Source organism: Neocloeon triangulifer, unplaced genomic scaffold (genome assembly GCF_031216515.1).
Source record: "Neocloeon triangulifer isolate White Clay Creek 2 clone unplaced genomic scaffold, ASM3121651v1 ptg000015l, whole genome shotgun sequence".
In the NCBI taxonomy this organism is placed as follows: domain Eukaryota; kingdom Metazoa; phylum Arthropoda; class Insecta; order Ephemeroptera; family Baetidae; genus Neocloeon; species Neocloeon triangulifer.
In genome coordinates this window covers 5,517,119-5,534,237 of record NW_026775557.1, presented here as the reverse complement: position 1 = coordinate 5,534,237, position 17,119 = coordinate 5,517,119, and the positions used below count along the sequence as shown (strand labels likewise).

At 39.0% G+C, this 17,119-nt stretch overlaps 2 protein-coding genes across 2 annotated transcripts; both read right to left on the bottom strand.

Moving 5' to 3' along the window:
• Positions 1 to 16: 16 nt before the first annotated feature.
• LOC132202523 (probable cytochrome P450 CYP44) lies at positions 17 to 2,561 on the bottom strand. The gene is made up of 9 exons (XM_059629484.1): positions 2,300 to 2,561; positions 1,863 to 2,100; positions 1,474 to 1,664; positions 1,203 to 1,404; positions 967 to 1,138; positions 746 to 912; positions 611 to 689; positions 391 to 550; positions 17 to 334 (listed from the first exon to the last, which is right to left on the bottom strand). The coding sequence occupies exons 1-9, from the start codon at positions 2,493 to 2,495 to the stop codon at positions 162 to 164; spliced, it is 1,578 nt and encodes a 525-aa protein (XP_059485467.1). The 5' UTR covers positions 2,496 to 2,561; the 3' UTR covers positions 17 to 161.
• A 202-nt stretch (positions 2,562 to 2,763) lies between these two features.
• Positions 2,764 to 16,598, bottom strand: LOC132202666 (uncharacterized). Its single transcript, XM_059629726.1, has 20 exons — positions 16,360 to 16,598; positions 12,472 to 12,882; positions 11,423 to 11,759; positions 10,877 to 11,142; positions 10,138 to 10,495; positions 9,956 to 10,085; positions 9,543 to 9,640; positions 6,675 to 6,877; positions 6,415 to 6,619; positions 6,165 to 6,360; positions 5,888 to 6,114; positions 5,173 to 5,303; positions 4,945 to 5,113; positions 4,691 to 4,873; positions 4,466 to 4,637; positions 4,148 to 4,352; positions 3,829 to 4,088; positions 3,596 to 3,770; positions 3,321 to 3,531; positions 2,764 to 3,267 (listed from the first exon to the last, which is right to left on the bottom strand). The coding sequence occupies exons 2-20, from the start codon at positions 12,856 to 12,858 to the stop codon at positions 3,041 to 3,043; spliced, it is 4,140 nt and encodes a 1,379-aa protein (XP_059485709.1). The 5' UTR covers positions 12,859 to 12,882; positions 16,360 to 16,598; the 3' UTR covers positions 2,764 to 3,040.
• Positions 16,599 to 17,119: the final 521 nt, after the last annotated feature.

Genomic DNA, 17,119 nt, shown 5'->3' with positions numbered 1-17,119 from the left:
GTTCATGAAACTGCGGTATTGCTGTAATGCTTCTTAAATTTAATTCTAAGCATCATTAATTTAATTTTTTGCAAAAACAATACAATTTTACACATCAGTTAATAATTTATAAGTTATAAGCAATGTCAAAATCAATTTTTGATTATCGATTTTTAGCATTATTAATTTTGGGGCCTGTACTCGATCTTTACTTTGAGTTCCCTGTTCGGGAAAAGCAGCGTTTGGTACACTTGATTGTAAGGCAAATCGTGTTCCTTCTTTTCGTCCACGAATTTAAACCTCTGCACAAGTCGGGCCAAGCCAGCGTGCATCGCCTGCTGCGAAAATCGGCGACCTGAAATTAAAGGGTTTATTCTTTTCTTTTATCTCCATTTCTTATCTAAAACTCACCAACACACATTCTGGCCCCGTGGCCAAAGGGGGTCAGCAAGATCGCGTTCTGCGTTGCCTGCTCGTCCCCTCGAAGCCAACGTTCAGGGATAAATTTGTTTGGCTCGGGAAAATACTTTTCAGACCTCAGCAGCGAAGAATGGTTTAAATCGATCACCGTCTGTAGATGAAAATAAAAATAATTATATTATATATAATTTATAAAAAATTATTTGATTACTCCAGGTGGAATTTCGTATCCTCCAAGCACCAAAGTTTTTTGGGCGACCCTAGATAATTCTGTGCCCAACGGAAACATCCTAAAAATTATTTACTCATGTAATTTTTCTTCTTAGTAATTATTGTAAATTCTCACCTGAAGGTTTCCTTGATCACGGCTTTTGTGTAGCTCAGTTTGTCCAAAATTTCTGGGGTAATTTCCTGCAGCAAATCAACATTTTGCCTAATTTCATCATACAATTTTTCCTGCACAACGGGATGTTTCATCAGACTGTAGATACAGCTCTGCATGGTCGATGGCACCTTTTTAATTAAATTTGAAAAATTTGGGATTTTTTTAGCAAAATTTCTGTCTACCGTAGCAAGTCCCTCTGAAAACATAGAATGGATGAAAAAGACCATGTCCTTCCGGGAAATCTGTTCTTTCGACAGCATCGTCGTCAAAAAGTTAAACTTTCCATCAAGTCCTCCGGCATTCGCCAATTGTTCTATTTTGCCCAATGCATCAACCAGGTATTTTTCGACAAAACTGCGCAAATTTATTCGTAAGTTGCAAAATTGGTTTTAAAAAATCGACTATAATTTAAATATACTGGTGGAATTTCTCTTCAGCGCGGACTAACTGGCGCCATGGCTTGATGGGGAAAACTTTGAAAAGCGGCGACGCCACTTTCAATTTTGAATTGAGTCTGAAAATGTCAATGTTGGCCTGGACCCATTCGCGCGCCTCGTCTTGCTCTCTCAAGTTGCCGTTCAAGGCGCCCAGTGGTTTTTCAAACATAATCGCTCCAGAGACTATTCAAAGTTTCAGAATGCAAATATTTGAAAAAAGAAATCGGTCAAAGGATTTTCTTTCAAACTCACTCTCCAAATACCACTTGGCGATCAAGGTGTAGAAGTTTTCAACGGCGCCGTCTTTATCTCTTCGTGCTCTCAACTCATCAATGAGAATTTGCGAAACTTTTTCCACGCTCGGTAAAAATTGATTTATGTGATTGGGCTTCAAAAGTTGCTGTTGAGACGCTTTTCTCAGAGTCTTCCATTGTTCACCATTCCTGAAAAAAATTATTTGAATTGGAAAAATATAATGAAATTTTAAAAATTTCAAAAATTTTAATCAATCGTCTTTTTTACTATAAATTAAAAAATTGTTTGATTCAAAATTAATGTAGCAGTTATTAAATTAATTATTATTATTCCATTAATATTTCCATCATTTTAACATTATTTATAAAAAAAAAAATAGAAACTACATGTTTCCAAGTCCAACGGCGTGCCCTCTCATCAATCGGTAAAGTCGTGAACCTTCCTGAATTGGGGGCACCACAGGAGCTGCTCCACCAGCAGCCATGACCTTTGCTATGTCCTCCAGTTCAAACACGTGCACCACCTCGCCCTGAGCGCCTCCTTGCAGTTGCTGGCGCACAACTGGGCCGTACTTTTTGTATAAATCTCGTAAGGCTTCATGATACTTTTCAATTTTGTACGGTCCTGTTGGACAAATAAAATTTATTTTAGTTTTATTTTTTATTAATTGCGGCTAATTTACCATAATATTTTTATAATTGGTATTTCGTTAAATATCAATTTTTTGATTGATTTAAGTAAACTTTCCACTTTCAAATCTTTCAATAAAAAGTAAAGTTTTTTTTAAATAATATAAAAAAATTGGTACTGTTTTGACACTCACCGAGGGCATGGTAGAGAAGCGTGTGTCCAAAAAGTGGAATTTTTGGTGGCTGAGGAATGCTGGAGAATGGTTTCGCGTGGTCCTTGATGAAATCTGCGTCGGTCGTTGTTGCCAGGGTAGACGAAAGGGCGCACGAAAAATTTTGCCGCGGTGCAGGAACCGCGTATAAAAGTGTTTTGGGAATTCGGTGCGCCATCGGATGTGGAGATCAGGGACCGTCGAAGAGCGAAAGTGCTTTGAAAGGCGGATGCGTCTTCTTATGCGTTTTGCTGTGCGGAAAACTGCACTATCTCTAGTTGTTATTCTTGACCTTTTGTGCCCCATTGTGCATGGTTCTTGCACATTAATCGGAAAAATGCAAATAAATGTGCATCATCTAGAAAATAAGGAAGTTATTTTCAATTTTCATTGATAAATAAATAATTTTTGCATTTCATATGCAGAGCAGAAAATAAAACTTCAGATTTCAAAAATTATCTTGTGTAAGATCACAATTTTATTTCAATATAAATAACTTTCAGCTTGAAACTTTGTTTCGTTTGAGGCAGAGCAGAGTCTGCACAAAACGATGGTTAACGTAAATTAACAATTACAATGGCAATCATTTTTGTTCTCATTAAATTTAATCCGTTTAGCAAAATGTGTTGACGAGAAGAAAATACATTTTTATAAATATACAAAAGTGAAGGAAATGTACAGCGCTTGTGTTCTTTGTTTTTTAAATTAGCAATTTAAATTCAGTTAAAGGATCTCAAGCTTCTCGCTCGAGGTGAGTTTGATTTTGGAGTTGTTGGGGGTGCCGAGGCGCGCCTTCCTCTGGCCGTCAATGAACTCGCTGGTCAGGGCCAACAAGCGGTACCTTTGCCTCAGGTTGCGTGCCCGAACGTGACTCGAAAGGATTTCCTTGCAGTAGTTTTCTGGGAACCAGCCGCACTCGCCGTCTCTGATTCGCTCTCCCTGATACCAACCTGAGAGGAAAGAATTTCAAATTTTAAAATATTTCCATAAAGAAAAGTCTCACCATCGGGGAGTTTTCTGAGGACGTTGACCACATCGGCAACCTCCAACGAGAGCTCGTCTGGCTGCTGAGCGACGTAGGCGTGGATGGCTTGCACCTGAGGGCAGTCCCACGACTCGTACACCCTTTCTTCGGGGTTTTCCTGAGAAGTTTGAGGAGTGGTGAAGGCGGCCAGCCACCTCTGCTTGTCAGACTCCAGTTGACAAGACAACACCTACGATGAAAAAATTTATTTATTTTTTTAAAATAAAAATAAGTTTGAAGATTTATTTTTTTACCATTTCATTCATTTTCTTCTCATGGTTTTGTAAAAGGGTCAGCAATAGCATGTTCTTGGACGACATATCACTGATCCTCCACGGCAGACTGATAGTCCCCTCTGCGTAGTCCTCAGGGTTCACAACCTCCACCATGTTTCTGGCACAGTAGTCCAACACTTGATAGCCCTCCTCTCTGAAATGTTTTTTTCTTTTTTAGTATTTTTGAAACAAAACCTAATTTTTATAAATACCCTTTTCGTTTTGCCACTATAACATAGTCCGTGAAAAGGAAGACGAAAACGGTTTGTTTGGCGAATTTCCTTCCAAAGGTGAGTTTGGCCTCGTCCTTCATGAGCAGCTGCGTCATTTCGCCTGACCTGACGAGCCACCTTGAGGTGGAAATCAAAGGAATGGCGCGCATGTCGCTCTTGAACTCGAGCTGCCGTGACAACTCGATCATGTCCTTCATTCGCTCCATCTTCCGCGCCTCCTCATTGCAGTCTTGCACCAACTGTTGACAATTCACGTCAGTTGAAATTGATTCAGGGTGAAAATCGAATTAAGCAATACCTTATTGACCATCATCAGGGCGTTCTTGCACGAGTTGTACTCGTCAGTGTTGGCGTTCAGTCTGCGAAGCACGGCGTCAAACAAAAGAGGCAGCCGCGTGACCCTTTGCATGGGCAGCATGAGGAAGGAATGGAGGGACAGCGCCTGGCATTCAGGGTCACTTTCAAGGCGGGTTAGCACATCCGAAAAAGCCGAGTTGGTTTGCCTGAGAAGACGATTTTAATAAAAAAAAAAAAATGAAAATAACTTAAAAACATTATAATTTTTAATAACTCATCAAATTACTTAAAAGGTAAAAAAATCCGTTTCTTTTATTACCTCAGATGTTTCAAAGTTCGGTCAAGGTAAATTTGTTGTGAGCAATATTTGATGTAAACGTTCAGGTTTTTGGCCGCGTGCCTCTCCATCACATTGCAAATGTTTGTAAGGAGAATGCTCTCTTGCCAGCATTTCTCCAAATCGGCCAAAAATCGCTCTGAACAGGATTTTACTGAAAATCAATCATTTATTAAATATTAAATAAAAATTTTATTAATTCTTCACCTGGCCGAATGCCTGAGAAAAGAATATCCCTATCAGTCTTGGAAAGAACAAGCTCGTCCTGAAGTTCTGGGCAAAGTACAAAGTGCATGACCAAAACGTTCAGTGACTTGATGTATGACGCTTCGGACGTGATGATTTCAAACTTGGCCTCCTGCAGCTTCCGTTGTTGTTGATTTAGCCGGTCTGGAAAAAAAAGTGCGACGTTCAATAACATACAAACAATTGCAAAAGAGGCGATTGTTGGTTCAACGCACCGAGCACGCCGCTGTTGATGACATCAGGGATTTCGCACCACAGCGACCTCTGACCCGACGGCGATTGCGGCTTGATGAGCTCCATCGCGCTCGGCCTTGAAATCATTTTCTCGCCAATCTCTTCATAACCGTCCGAATCAGACTCCTCGTTCAGCTCCCGTTGAGCTTGCTGTAAAATTATGAAATTTATTTTTGGCTCAAGCGAAAAGTTTTAATGTCGTTTCTCACCTGCAATACCGATTCTGCGTAAAATTGGTACAGCGGTTCGTCCTCAAAGCAGGCTGGAGTGAAACTCGCCTCAGAGCCATTGTTGTTGCTGGCGACGTCATCGCTTGATTCAGTTCGTTGACTTTGGGTATCTAAAATGTTGCAAAATTTTTTTAAATGAAAAACATGAAAATACAAAATGTTATAATAGATAATCCGGTTTTAAATATCAAATGAAAGTAAAAAAATTACTTAAAAAATTACATTAAACTTTGTAATTTAAAAAAATTTTATAAAAAATATACTATTTATTTATATTTGAAAAATAAATAAAATTTGTTACTTTGAGAACAAAAAATTTATTTAAATTTATTATTTTTGATAAAAATGCAAGAATTTATAAATAATAAAATTTAAATTTATTTTACACTCTTTAAAATTCAATGGAAAAAATAGCAATAATAAGAAATATACTAAGATTAACTGATGATTATACTGTTTATACATGTTGTGTTTTTTAAATATAAAACGAAAGTGGTTTATTAAAGAAAAATTTTAAATTTTTTATGCTTCATTGGCCTCATTAAATATAAAATCACCGCCCGTATTTGGCAACACCAGAAGGTTGTGTGTGACACAAGTAGCAAGTTATGTCACCGCCATGCGGGCAGCCATTATATTATCTCATCTCTCATAAATATAGGCGCATGCCATGCCATCAAAAAAATCCACTTACCGATTTCTGAGAGACTGGTGTTTTGATGGTGTTGAAGACTAGATAATTCGATTTCTGCGTACCACTCCATGGATTTGCCGTTCCTGGCGGCGTCTGTTGGAGGCGGCGGGGGTGGCGTTTTGGGCCGAATAACGCTGCTGCTGTGCCGGCGCGGTACATTTTCACTCTCCAGACTTGCCGAACTACTCGACGGGCCACTAAACAAAGCGGCTTCAGTCACGGAATGCCTGAAAATCAAAATGTCAAAATAATTTTTCATTGATTTGTGTATTATTACCTCATGTAATCATCTTTCTCGCCGATTTCAAGATCGTCTGTTCCGACGTAGAAAATACTACTTGCTGAATCTGTGCTCTTTTGCGTGGAGAGATTCGGAGACCGACTTGCCTTGCTGTTTTTCCTAAACGTCCAATACTTTTTCGACGGCTCTTTGGTTGGCGTTGTGGCGCTGTTTGTCGGCTGATTGTTTTGAGCTATTTTTTTTTAAATTTTTAAAAAAATACAATTTTTACGCAAAAATTTCAAACCTTGTTCTTTCATGACTGCATTTTGAGCTTCAAAAATCGCGACCGGATTTGGCGTGCTGAGCCTCCTCAATTTATCTCCTATCCCCCTTTTCCACGTCTTTTTGAAGTCTTTCATCTTTTTGGAGGCGGCCTCCGCGAATTTGGTCATGCCACCTGTTTGACTGGCTGGCGGTGGTGGCAATTCAGGCAGCAGCACCTCATTACGCTGAAAGCAGAAATGAAGTAAAACTAAAAAAAAAAAATGAAATCTTGCAGCTTACCCGCAGAGTGACAGTTTCAAACTCAGTGTCTGAATCGGAATCAAAACTGGAATCGGTGATGTCACTGTCGTACGTTTCATCAATAGGCGGTGGAGGTGGCGGAGAGGTTGGAACGGCCAAGGGTGACCTGCCCGTCCTGTCTCCAGGAAGCATTTCATACAGGGACTCATAGTGGTTGTCATCACTTGCACTGTTTGAATTGCCTGGCAAAAAGGAATAATTTTTTTAAATTAAAATAAATATTATAACGTCAAGAAAGTCATCAATTAAAAGTTGAAAGAACCTAAATATTAAATTAAAATACCACCAAGCGATATTGAGAGTGAATTTTAAAGAAATGCACCCAGCTTAACACATGTGTAAAGCGAGTTGCATAACTTAAATACAACCAGGCGTTCGGGGGTTGTAGAGGATTTCAATTCTATAGCAGACTGATTTTTTTTTTTATTTAATTCAAAATTCGAAATTTCATCTTTGTTATTCCACGTATTGCGCTAAAGTCATTATTCCACTTCAATTCCTAACAAACAATTTTTCCAAGCAAATTAATACTCTCTGCAAAACAATTGATTTTAGAATTAAGCAAGCAATACGCTCACTATAATCTCAATGTACCGAGTGAGGGTTGGGGCGAAAAAGTTACTTGCAAAGCTGCAAAGGAGAATGTGGGGCTTCAATTAATCACCACCGACAGAGGAATTCCCCTTCGTCTCCCTTTTTGTATTATTTTGCTCGCCAAAAGCATTATTATTTTCCTCGTGAACCGAGTTGCAAAGAGACTTTTTATGCAACTCGAGAGAGGGAAATGCAACTCGAGAGATATCTCTCGCTGGCTCTTCAGGAAGCGCCGTCAAGTGTGAGCTGAAACCTGAACGTGTTTCCGCGACTTGCATAAGGAATGCGTTCCCAAGCGCGCCATGGGAAGATCCCAATTAAATTAATCAAGCTAAGCTTTTATGAGAGAGGCTCTTTTCCCGTGTTTTGGTACCTTCTTTGAAAAACGCTGAGATTTCCTGCGTTTCTCGGTGTTCATCGAGCAATCGAACCCTCATGGTCACCATCGGTGGCCTTTTTCTCGCCGGTCGCCGTGGTTTTTCCTCCACCGGCTCATCAGGGCCCACCAGACAAAGGATCGAAGTGCGTGTGTTAATGAAGACTAAAATTTCATACCGCTGCTTTTAATATCTCTGTTCCTCAATAAAAATGCTAAAGTTGGTGTCCTTCGTGACCAATTCAGATTTTTATTGCTTCCTCAATTTTTTCTTAACAAATTATTTCCCTCGTTAAATTGAAATACTTATAAAAAAATATTTTTTAAAGCTTTAATCATTTAATTGATAATTGAAATATTTATTTTTTACATTTCATTACTCAACTGTTTTGTTATTTGCTCTGAATTAGTGGAAAACAAAGCTCGTATAATAATAACGACTTAAGAAAGTCTCTCGTGATTAGCAATTTAACGCGGTCGCACGTGAAATTAATTGTGTGAGCCGAAAATCAGGCGTCTTCACACGATTTGTCCCACGAAACCGATCTTTTAATTACTGCAATGCCGTGCAATTAAAAAGAAACCGCCACACAGCAATCATTTGCTACAAAACCGCACGATCTCGAATGCCGCACCTTTCGTCTCATCGCGCCGCGAGCGCCAAAATGTGGTCTCGTCGGTAATGATAGGGAGATTTTTTAATACGCCCACACACGTTCGCTTTGTTTTCCACCAAAACCGCATTAATTCAAGACCACTAGTGATTACCCCAGTGAAAGTTCATTTTTTACGCATTGTTTTCGTCTGCAAAAAGTTGCTCAAAATTTTACATAATTATGTGAAACTTGCTTGCAAATTTTCAAAAAAATTCTAGAACTTTTAATTTAGAGAAGCATAAAAATGGAAATGGAAGCCAAAAGGGACCCAACTTTAGACTTGAGGAAAGCTTTTAGATTACGAAACCTTTGTCGACGACCGTGGGCCGAGGCCGTCTGTAGGCGGTGCTGCCCGACGACGACGAGGCGGACGACACCTTGCGCGCCAGCAGATTGTTGACGCTGACGTGCCGCATTTCGGCCCGAATTTTCACCCGTTCGATCGGAACACGAGTTGTCGGCCGACGACTGCCTCTTCCATTTTTCGGCCGCGCACGAAACGCAACAATCGCAGCAGCTCTCGGCGCGTTTGAAAAACTTTCACCGCACTGCTGCTACAACCTTGACGTCGCTGGCTCGCGAGCTGAAAGTCGACTGACTCAAGTGCTTGCTTATGTGGGTCATTCCCTGTGGAGGAGGAAACTCCACTACATTCATTTCCGAGCGAGCACCTGACGATGCTTTTAGCGATAAAACCATCCACTTTGCCATTAAACGCCGGCTGTTTTGAATGAACGTGGCCGCCCGAGCTTTAAAAAGGGTTTGCGCGTATTTTTTCGCGCCGAAGTTGGCAAATTCGTGATTTCCAAGGTCGAATTGTTGTGAAACTAGGGCTGGGCTCTCTTTTCGCAGATTCTTGCATTTTTATTACTGACGAGTTTAGAGACAAAATTTTTTATAAACAGTTTAAGCTTGAAATTAAAACTTCTATTCAAACAGGAAAATCTCTTCTCTTTACTTGCTTTTGTAAACCCGAGTTTTCTCTTTGTGTTTGGGCAAGAAAGCGTATTAGGCGCCGCCGGATACTTTTACAATTCGCAAAGAACCTCTCCAATTGTAAATTAATCCTGTTGATATTTATGCTAACAGCGACTTGTATATAAATAGCAGATTGTGAAATTGTTTTCTTTCAAGCAAGTGAAGCATAAAATTATTTAAATGTACAACAATGTACAACATAATGGAGGTATTGAGAGGAAGAAATAAATAATTTTCACTTACTGTAATTGAGGGGTCTCCTCTTCAGCGAGTGCGTCCACTGCTGGCGAACTTTGAGGGACCAACTGGGACTCCGCCTGTTCTTTGTTTTCTCTTTGTGACTGGAACAAAACAATTTAAATTTAAAAAATCGTTTTTCAAAATTTAAATAAAAATATAAGCCCAATTAAAAACATTAAATTAAATTTATGCAAAATAATTATATTGAAAATTTCAAATTTACTTCAATAATGCAGATGAAATTAGTTCTCCTGTAAATTTTATATGTTATTTTAAATTTAAACGCTGCACAAAGATTAACAGAATAAAATTGATTAATTAACAGATCAAAATATTAAATTCTTAAAATAATAGTTGATTCGTTTACGAAAATTTTAATTATTTTTTAAGAGAATTTAAATGAAAACTTTTCTCACATTGTTGGAATTGGTGGCAACTCCAACCTAGATGGTTTTTCTTCTGGCTCTGAAATCTCCAAATCCATCCACTCGTCGCTGCCAGTTTCACTTTGTCTTTCGCTTTCAGATCTGCCTCCATCACAGTTAACTATAGAAAAATGAATTATAATTGAAAAGTCTTCAAAAATGAAATTTCATACTTTCAGCTCTGGAGCTGAGAGAGGGGCTTCTTGAGGAGGAGCTGCTCAAAAAGTTGGCCTGGGGCAGCGCCCTGAGCATCTCGATGCCGCCGTACAAACTGTTTTTCTCAAAATAGCTGGGGGCGCACGAGCCAATGGACTCGTAAACGGTGGCGGTGTCTTCGTAAATTCCCTCCGAAGGGCCGCAGTCGTCATATGTGTACTCGTCTAGGCTGTTCTTTGGCAGGGGGTAGTCGTAGACCTCTTCACCAGGCCCAACCACTTTGCTTGTGGGCCTCAAAGTGGATGACGCGTAAACATCGTCATAGTCCTCTGGGTTCCATATCAATTGATTCTCATCAGTCTCTGGAAGGGGCTCCTGAATCAATTGAATTAAAATATTAATAAAAAGATTTTATAATAATTAATGCAAATCAATAGAGGGAAAATATCATAATTACTTAGTGTCAAATTAAATTTATGAATTTTTATTTGTTTTAAAGAAAAGAAATAAATGTATAAATTTCAAATGATAAATTGCTGAACAATCATTTCTTTTTGATTTTTTTTTCTTTTACGAAGTCTCCACTTAAATGTGTTATTTTTTTCCTTCTTTAATCCAATCAACTAATTACTGGTTTAGATTTTAACTACAGAAAATAGCTTCATTGAATGTGACAATACCCGATCTCTCTTTTCTTTTCTTATTTGTGTGTCGATTTTTGAATGCAGGAGAAAAATTCAATAGAATCTCTCGAACCTGTTTGGCTTGCTGTATGGCAGAGCTGCTGAAGAGGAATGACACATTGGGCTGCGCCTTGGCCGCCGCCGCAGTCAGCTCGTCCAGCTGCACTTTGCATTCAGCGATGAGCTTGTTGCTTTCCAATTCCTTCAACACTTCGTCGACCAGAGAAATGTCGTTGCTCATCGGAGGCGACGGCGCATTATCACATTCGAAAAATTCGGTGCCGACGCTTGTCTCGCTGATGCTTGGCAACAACGGCTCCACTCTAGAGCTGAGATTCTCTGAAATTAGAATAATAAAAATGGGATATTTAACAAAATTCAGCTTTAGTTGTTTAGAAACAAGAATTAAAATTTTTATATGAACACAAAATTCATTATTAGAAAATCGAAAATTTATTTCCTCATTTAAATATCATCCAAAATGAACATTTCCTTTTTAATCCTTTTTAAACTTAGGCATAAATAATTATTGTGTATATTTTATTAAATACTAATTAAATACTTTTATCGAAAAATATTTTTCCACAATTAATAAATATAGTAAATTTGGTAAATTTACCTGTATCAAAGGAATGGATGTAGGAGCGGTTTTTCATGTTTGGCACTTTTTCGGCACTTATAATCTTTATATTCTCCTCTTCCTTTTTTGTACGTTTCTCGTCCTGCGGTTTGCTGAGCTTGAAGAGGGCAGTTTTTTGTGGCACTTGTTGTGGCATCGGCTGGACCTGGTTGGTCTTTCGGCCGGAAAACTTCAGTTCGGACACTTTGCGACTGATGAACGAGGCGGTCGGCTTGAGCATCACTTTGGGCTTTGGGATCGACGGCGGTGTCGAAGGCGCTTCTTGCAACTTTTGTTGTTGCTCGGCATCGTTGGCAGCGACTTGTTCTTTTGGCACCTGCGAATGAAAATTTCGCGATTTAGTGGAGCGTTCTTCGGTGAAGGGGTTTGCATGCCAGCTAACGATTTTAGGCGAAAGTTTGTTGTTAGTAACGACGGCGCGGGGAAACGCGCAATTGAAATAAGTAAGCGAGGTCCGGCCGGCCGCCTCAATAATAATCTATTTGTTCCCCTTCATGGCCCAATAAGTAAAACTGCAGAGAAGACACGCTCGTCGTGCCTTGAAATTCTTGTTTCAAATATATACACCATCTCATTTTCTCGTCCGACCAGGCAGAAAAGTGCTCATGATGTGGAGCACAAGCTGAATTTTTTCGATCTTAATGCGGTTAGGAACATTCTTGGTTTTCTATCTATTATTTGTTCTTTCAATGCATTTTAATAGCACCAATGAAAAGGCCAGTCTAATTGTAAGAAAGTTTCAAAAGCAATCATTTTGGAATATTAACTAAAAAAATAACAGTGTATTTTCAATTTTGTTTTCAATTTGATTTTGATGAAATACGATTTAACTGAATGGAGAATAAAGAAATTAAATAAATAAATACAATAATGATTTTCATAAATTTTGTAATCGATTTTTCTTCAAAAGAAACAAGTAAATCAAGATATAATTAAACATTGCATTAAATTAATGGGCTTTCAAATTTTTAAATCTTTTCGGGAAACAAAATTAAATGTATTTTGGGGTGTACGAATTTTTTGCTTACTGCGCTTTTGTGAGTTTCGATCTTCTCAAATAGCTTGATGGTGTGTTTGACGGTGCCGTGACAAAGTCGCAGGTCGTCATTCAAATTGGGCGCAGCCGTATTGGTGGTCGCGGGCGGGGGTTTGCGTTTGCTCGGCGAGTTCAGTCGGTGGGGGTGGCCGGTGACGGGGCGGCCGCCCTTGGCCTCGTCCTTGCCTTTGGCTGCCTCGGCCGACAGATTGTTGAACTTTGAGGTGAGGGCGGAGACGGTCGTGGCGCGGAGGGCACGCGAGTTGCGGCGCCGACTCGACGGGCCGCCGCGCACCCTAAAACTCGCCTGCTTGCGCGGCGACAGTCGCTCCAGGGGCGAACTGCTGCCGCTGTCGTGGGAATGCCTCGCCACCTGCATCGCTCCGACCGACCCTTACACATCCTGAAAGCACAAGAGAATTGTCGCAATTAATTAATTAAAGTGGTCAATAGAAGAAAATATATTTGCTTGTTGATTATCAAGACAAGATTTTGCTGACGTGAGCAAAAAGTTCAATTATTTTATATAATTGGATATTTTTGCATGATTTTTGAGAACACAATTAATTTTTGAATTTTTAAGGATAGTTTTTGTAAGTAAAAATAATTGATAATCAAAGTTCAATTGCAAAATCAGGAGTTTGGAGGTAGATTTTTAGTTTTTAAATTCTGTCTGTTATTCATTCGTTCATATAAAAGCTGCAATCAAATCGTTATTTTTACTAAATTTTTAGCAGAATAATTAGAAAAATTAAAAAAAGCATTACATACATTTATCCAATTAACAAATTAAACAATATTTTTTTTCAGTTTATGCAATAAATTAATATTTTTCATTTTTTATAATTTATATTAACATTGAGAGAGGCTTAATATTTTAATTTTGTAATTCAGTTAATTTATTATCTGTTGAACAGCTAAATATCTTATTTTAATAGCTACATCATTAATTTTGAAAGAAAAAAATTCTTCATCCAAATAAAGGTTTTGTTAATTGGAGCATTCTTTTTGCTGCTCGACGACCAGCAGCACTTTGCCTAACAACTCCGTGAATGTATTTTTTTGTAGCATTTTTTCCGCCTCTGTAAGTTTAATCCTCACTCATATCATGCAACATCGGCTCATTCCAAGAGTGTCAGTTTTAACTAGAGAGTGCAGTCGGCCAAACAAAAATTAGTCCATTCAGCAGGTATCACTCGCGTTACAATGTTTGCTGCGAGAGGCCGGCAATGTTATTTTCGTCGAGTTCTCGGGTTTGTTTTTATTGCAGCTTTCCGTAACGAGGCAGCCAGGGAATAGGGCAATAATTCCTCACACAAATACCGCAAGACACTGTTGCAATTGTTTTGCCCCTGAATAGGATACACTACTCGAGTCGCGCCGCCGCAAACCTTTGCCATTATAATAAGAGAGACTAAAAAATATCACCCGCGCGTGAGAGACAACAGCTGGAGGTCGGTGACCTTCTGAGCAAATTTACTTTCGGCGAGAATGTGGTTAGAACGAATTTGCTTCGTAATTGAGTCATTTCACACACCGTGCATGCTGAATTAGAAGAAAATATAGATGAATAAAACTGCAATTTCAATCAACATTAGATTGTAAAATAACTTATCAAAATATTTCAATTTTCAATTTAATTCTCAAATTAAAATTGGAAAATAAAATGCAGTCAAATAAATAGCGCGCATTATATACATTTGTGTTGTGTCAACATTTGACATCACACATCACGCACCAGCAAGTGGTAAGCATGCCGAGCAGAATCAATAAACGTATGTCATTTGTCGAGACGAAGGTCATAATTTTTCGGCTTTCCCTCGCGTCGTAAACCTTTTTTATCAAAGCTTTATATTATCACGGCGCGGCGGCGGGAACGAAGCGCTCGTCCCGTTTCCAGCAGATAAAAAGTCGGGAGAGAAAATAATGGAATGATGCCAATGAAGCGGCGAGCGAGAGATGGATTTTACTGTTATTTCGAGGGCTTTGCGTTGACGTAAGCTCCATTACGTGCACACGGGATCTTGCCTATCCGCGCGCGGCCACGAAAGCAACTCGGAGTTTCTTTAAAACAAATTTCGCCGCCGAACGCAAACAAATAATACCAAACCGCACCGCGGCGGGACAATTAGAGAAGAAAAATAAAATTAGCGACAAAGTGGATATCCTCCTTCGACTTTCTCTCACTTTCCTTCCAGTGATGGAATTTGTTGTTAACAAAATATAATCATGAATGGGACAAGCGAGATGAATAACGCGCCGGATGACCGCCCCGGGATCTGAAATCATACCAGAAGTGAGCGAGACACTCATTGCTCTTGGTTTTTTGCTTGTGGAATTAATCACGCGCCACAAAGGTGACTAATGCACGGTCGGCTCGGCGGGGGGAAGCGCTGCAGATGCCCGACAGGTTGCATACACTCACCCTTTTGCACCTGACACGGGGAGCAGGAGAAACTCGGCAAAATTTGCAAGGATTCGTCACTTTTAAGTGCATCTGCCTGCCAGCGGCTTACACTAATTAAATATAATGTAAAGAAAGAAAACTCTCACGGTCCAGTTTAAAATTCATTCCGGCTTGTATGATAAAATCTGGAAAAAAGCAGAAGCAAAAAGTTCAATGTCTTATGGCTTCATTACTTCAAGGATTACTCCAAAGTAAATTAAACTGAAAGATTGAAACATAGCTGAAAAAATAAAAAAGACGACAAAATTCTGAGCATAAAAATGCAGATTAATAAATTAAGCAACTTCGTCTGAACAGCTTCATACTGTGATTTTTGCCAGAAATTTTCTGCTCAATAAACACAAACATTTTTTGAGAAAATTCACAATAATCTGCCGCACTACTGGTCAGGACAGCTGTTTCATGAAATCCACATCAATTATTATTTAGCTTTCAATGTAAATTAAACTGTCATGATTGTACCATTAAATTATTTTGCAGATATTTCTTATGAAATTCCGATGCCAATTTTCCATTATTTGAATTAAATCTAAACACTGAAAAATCTAATTATTTTTTATTGAGGCTCTCTTGTTAGTAACGATTAGTCCACTTTTGCTGATTATGAGAAAATTTTTCTCTAATCGCTGCCGTAATTTTCTAAATTTTAGGTTTTATTAATAATCCGATTGATTATTTAATGCATTTTCGATCGTGAAAAATTTTTAATTTGAGAAAGCAGAAAATCATGCAAATTCCGTCGAATTTCTCGCCTTTCCATTATAACGCACGCCGAGAACACTTTCTTCTTTCTCTCTCGTCCTCGCAAGAGCATGTTTATTGAACGCACGTAAGCGCAGTTTGCGCGTTAATTAGAAACGATCACGTTCTCGGATCCTGGAGCAAGAAAATCGACCTCGGCCGTTCCTATGAATATTATCTTAAATTTTCACCAGCAATGCGCCGAACCTCGGAACGATGAGCGGCGACATATCGGGAATTTTATTATTGTGCGCCCAAGTATGTACAGGCGTGCTCAAATACATATGTATCAAGGTTATAATGGCACTCACACGCGCGCTTCATCATTGTTGGCGCTCGACAATTGATTTTATCAAAAGCCTAAGTAAACGAGAGAAATTTCAATCGAGTTCCTGTTTCGTCCCTCAAATAAAAAAACGCCGATTGTGCTGAGCGCCTTATCAACCTTGTGTACACAACGACATAGAAAATAGAGACGCGTATAGAAAAGAAATAATTTTTTTATTCTCGATTTGATTTTTTAAACTCTCCCTTCACTTAAGTAAGTTAAATGAATGAAACACTTTGTTTGTTCGAGTATAAAAACTGCGTGAAGCGGAACTCCAACTCGGCTCACGAATCACGAAGTATTTATTTTTTTTTTGTGCTCTAGCAAAAAATTCACACACTTACCACGCGATAAGATAAAGGTGCTGGACTGCCTCGCGACACTGACATTGTGTCCATCGCAGAAAAGAATCTTACGCTTCCGACACTCACTAAAAAAACTGCACTCCACCGAACTAAAAAGTGCGTGTTTTGAGTTAAGAACGCCAAACTGGCACGTTCATTCGCCAAACATTTTGACTGACACGACGCAAAGTGAACACTGATGACTGGGAGAGTCACTCTTTCCTCCTTGGGCCAGTCGCCGCCGCCGCCGCATCGCGCTCTCAGAATATGGTGGGGCTGGACAGCCCAAAGCCCAAGCCTATAAATTTTTCTCTCGATCGCAGGAGGGGGAACCGCTAATTATTGTCAATTGTCCAATTTTTTAAACGCGCTCGTTCGTCTTTATCTCGTATCAATTCGCATGCGCATAAGATAATTTTTGATTAAGATAAAATCTTTTTATGAAATAAAAATATTTACACAAAAGCGGGTATTTTCTTTTTTATAAATATCATAATTTTTTTTTTACCATTTTAATTTATTGAAAATATTACAGTGGCTGGTACTTTTATTTATACTTTGTTTTCCTTTTCTGTCCGTCAAAGGAAGCTGAGGGTACTTAGACACAACAAGTCTTTTAAACGCCTTCGCGAAATTCTCTTCGCGAGAGTTAACGACCTTGTTTTCCGCACATCTATTCATTTCGCGCACATGTGAAGCAAAACAAGAGCTAAAACAGCACTTTGTTTATCTTTTTGGGACATTAAAAATGCTATTTTTG

What these genes read in the sequence shown, in the direction of transcription:
- LOC132202523 (XM_059629484.1), bottom strand. Translation starts at nt 2,495, where the DNA reads ATGGCGCACCGAATTCCCAAAACACTTTTATACGCGGTTCCTGCACCG. An exon ending in GCCGTTGGACTTGGAAACAT is followed by an intron (nt 1,665 to 1,862) that starts GTAGTTTCTATT and finishes AATTTTTTTCAG; the next exon opens with GAATGGTGAACAATGGAAGA. An exon ending in GCTGAAGAGAAATTCCACCA is followed by an intron (nt 1,139 to 1,202) that starts GTATATTTAAAT and finishes AAATTTGCGCAG; the next exon opens with TTTTGTCGAAAAATACCTGG.
- LOC132202666 (XM_059629726.1), bottom strand. Translation starts at nt 12,858, where the DNA reads ATGCAGGTGGCGAGGCATTCCCACGACAGCGGCAGCAGTTCGCCCCTG. An exon ending in CATCCATTCCTTTGATACAG is followed by an intron (nt 11,143 to 11,422) that starts GTAAATTTACCA and finishes TTCTAATTTCAG; the next exon opens with AGAATCTCAGCTCTAGAGTG. An exon ending in CCATACAGCAAGCCAAACAG is followed by an intron (nt 10,496 to 10,876) that starts GTTCGAGAGATT and finishes CAATTGATTCAG; the next exon opens with GAGCCCCTTCCAGAGACTGA.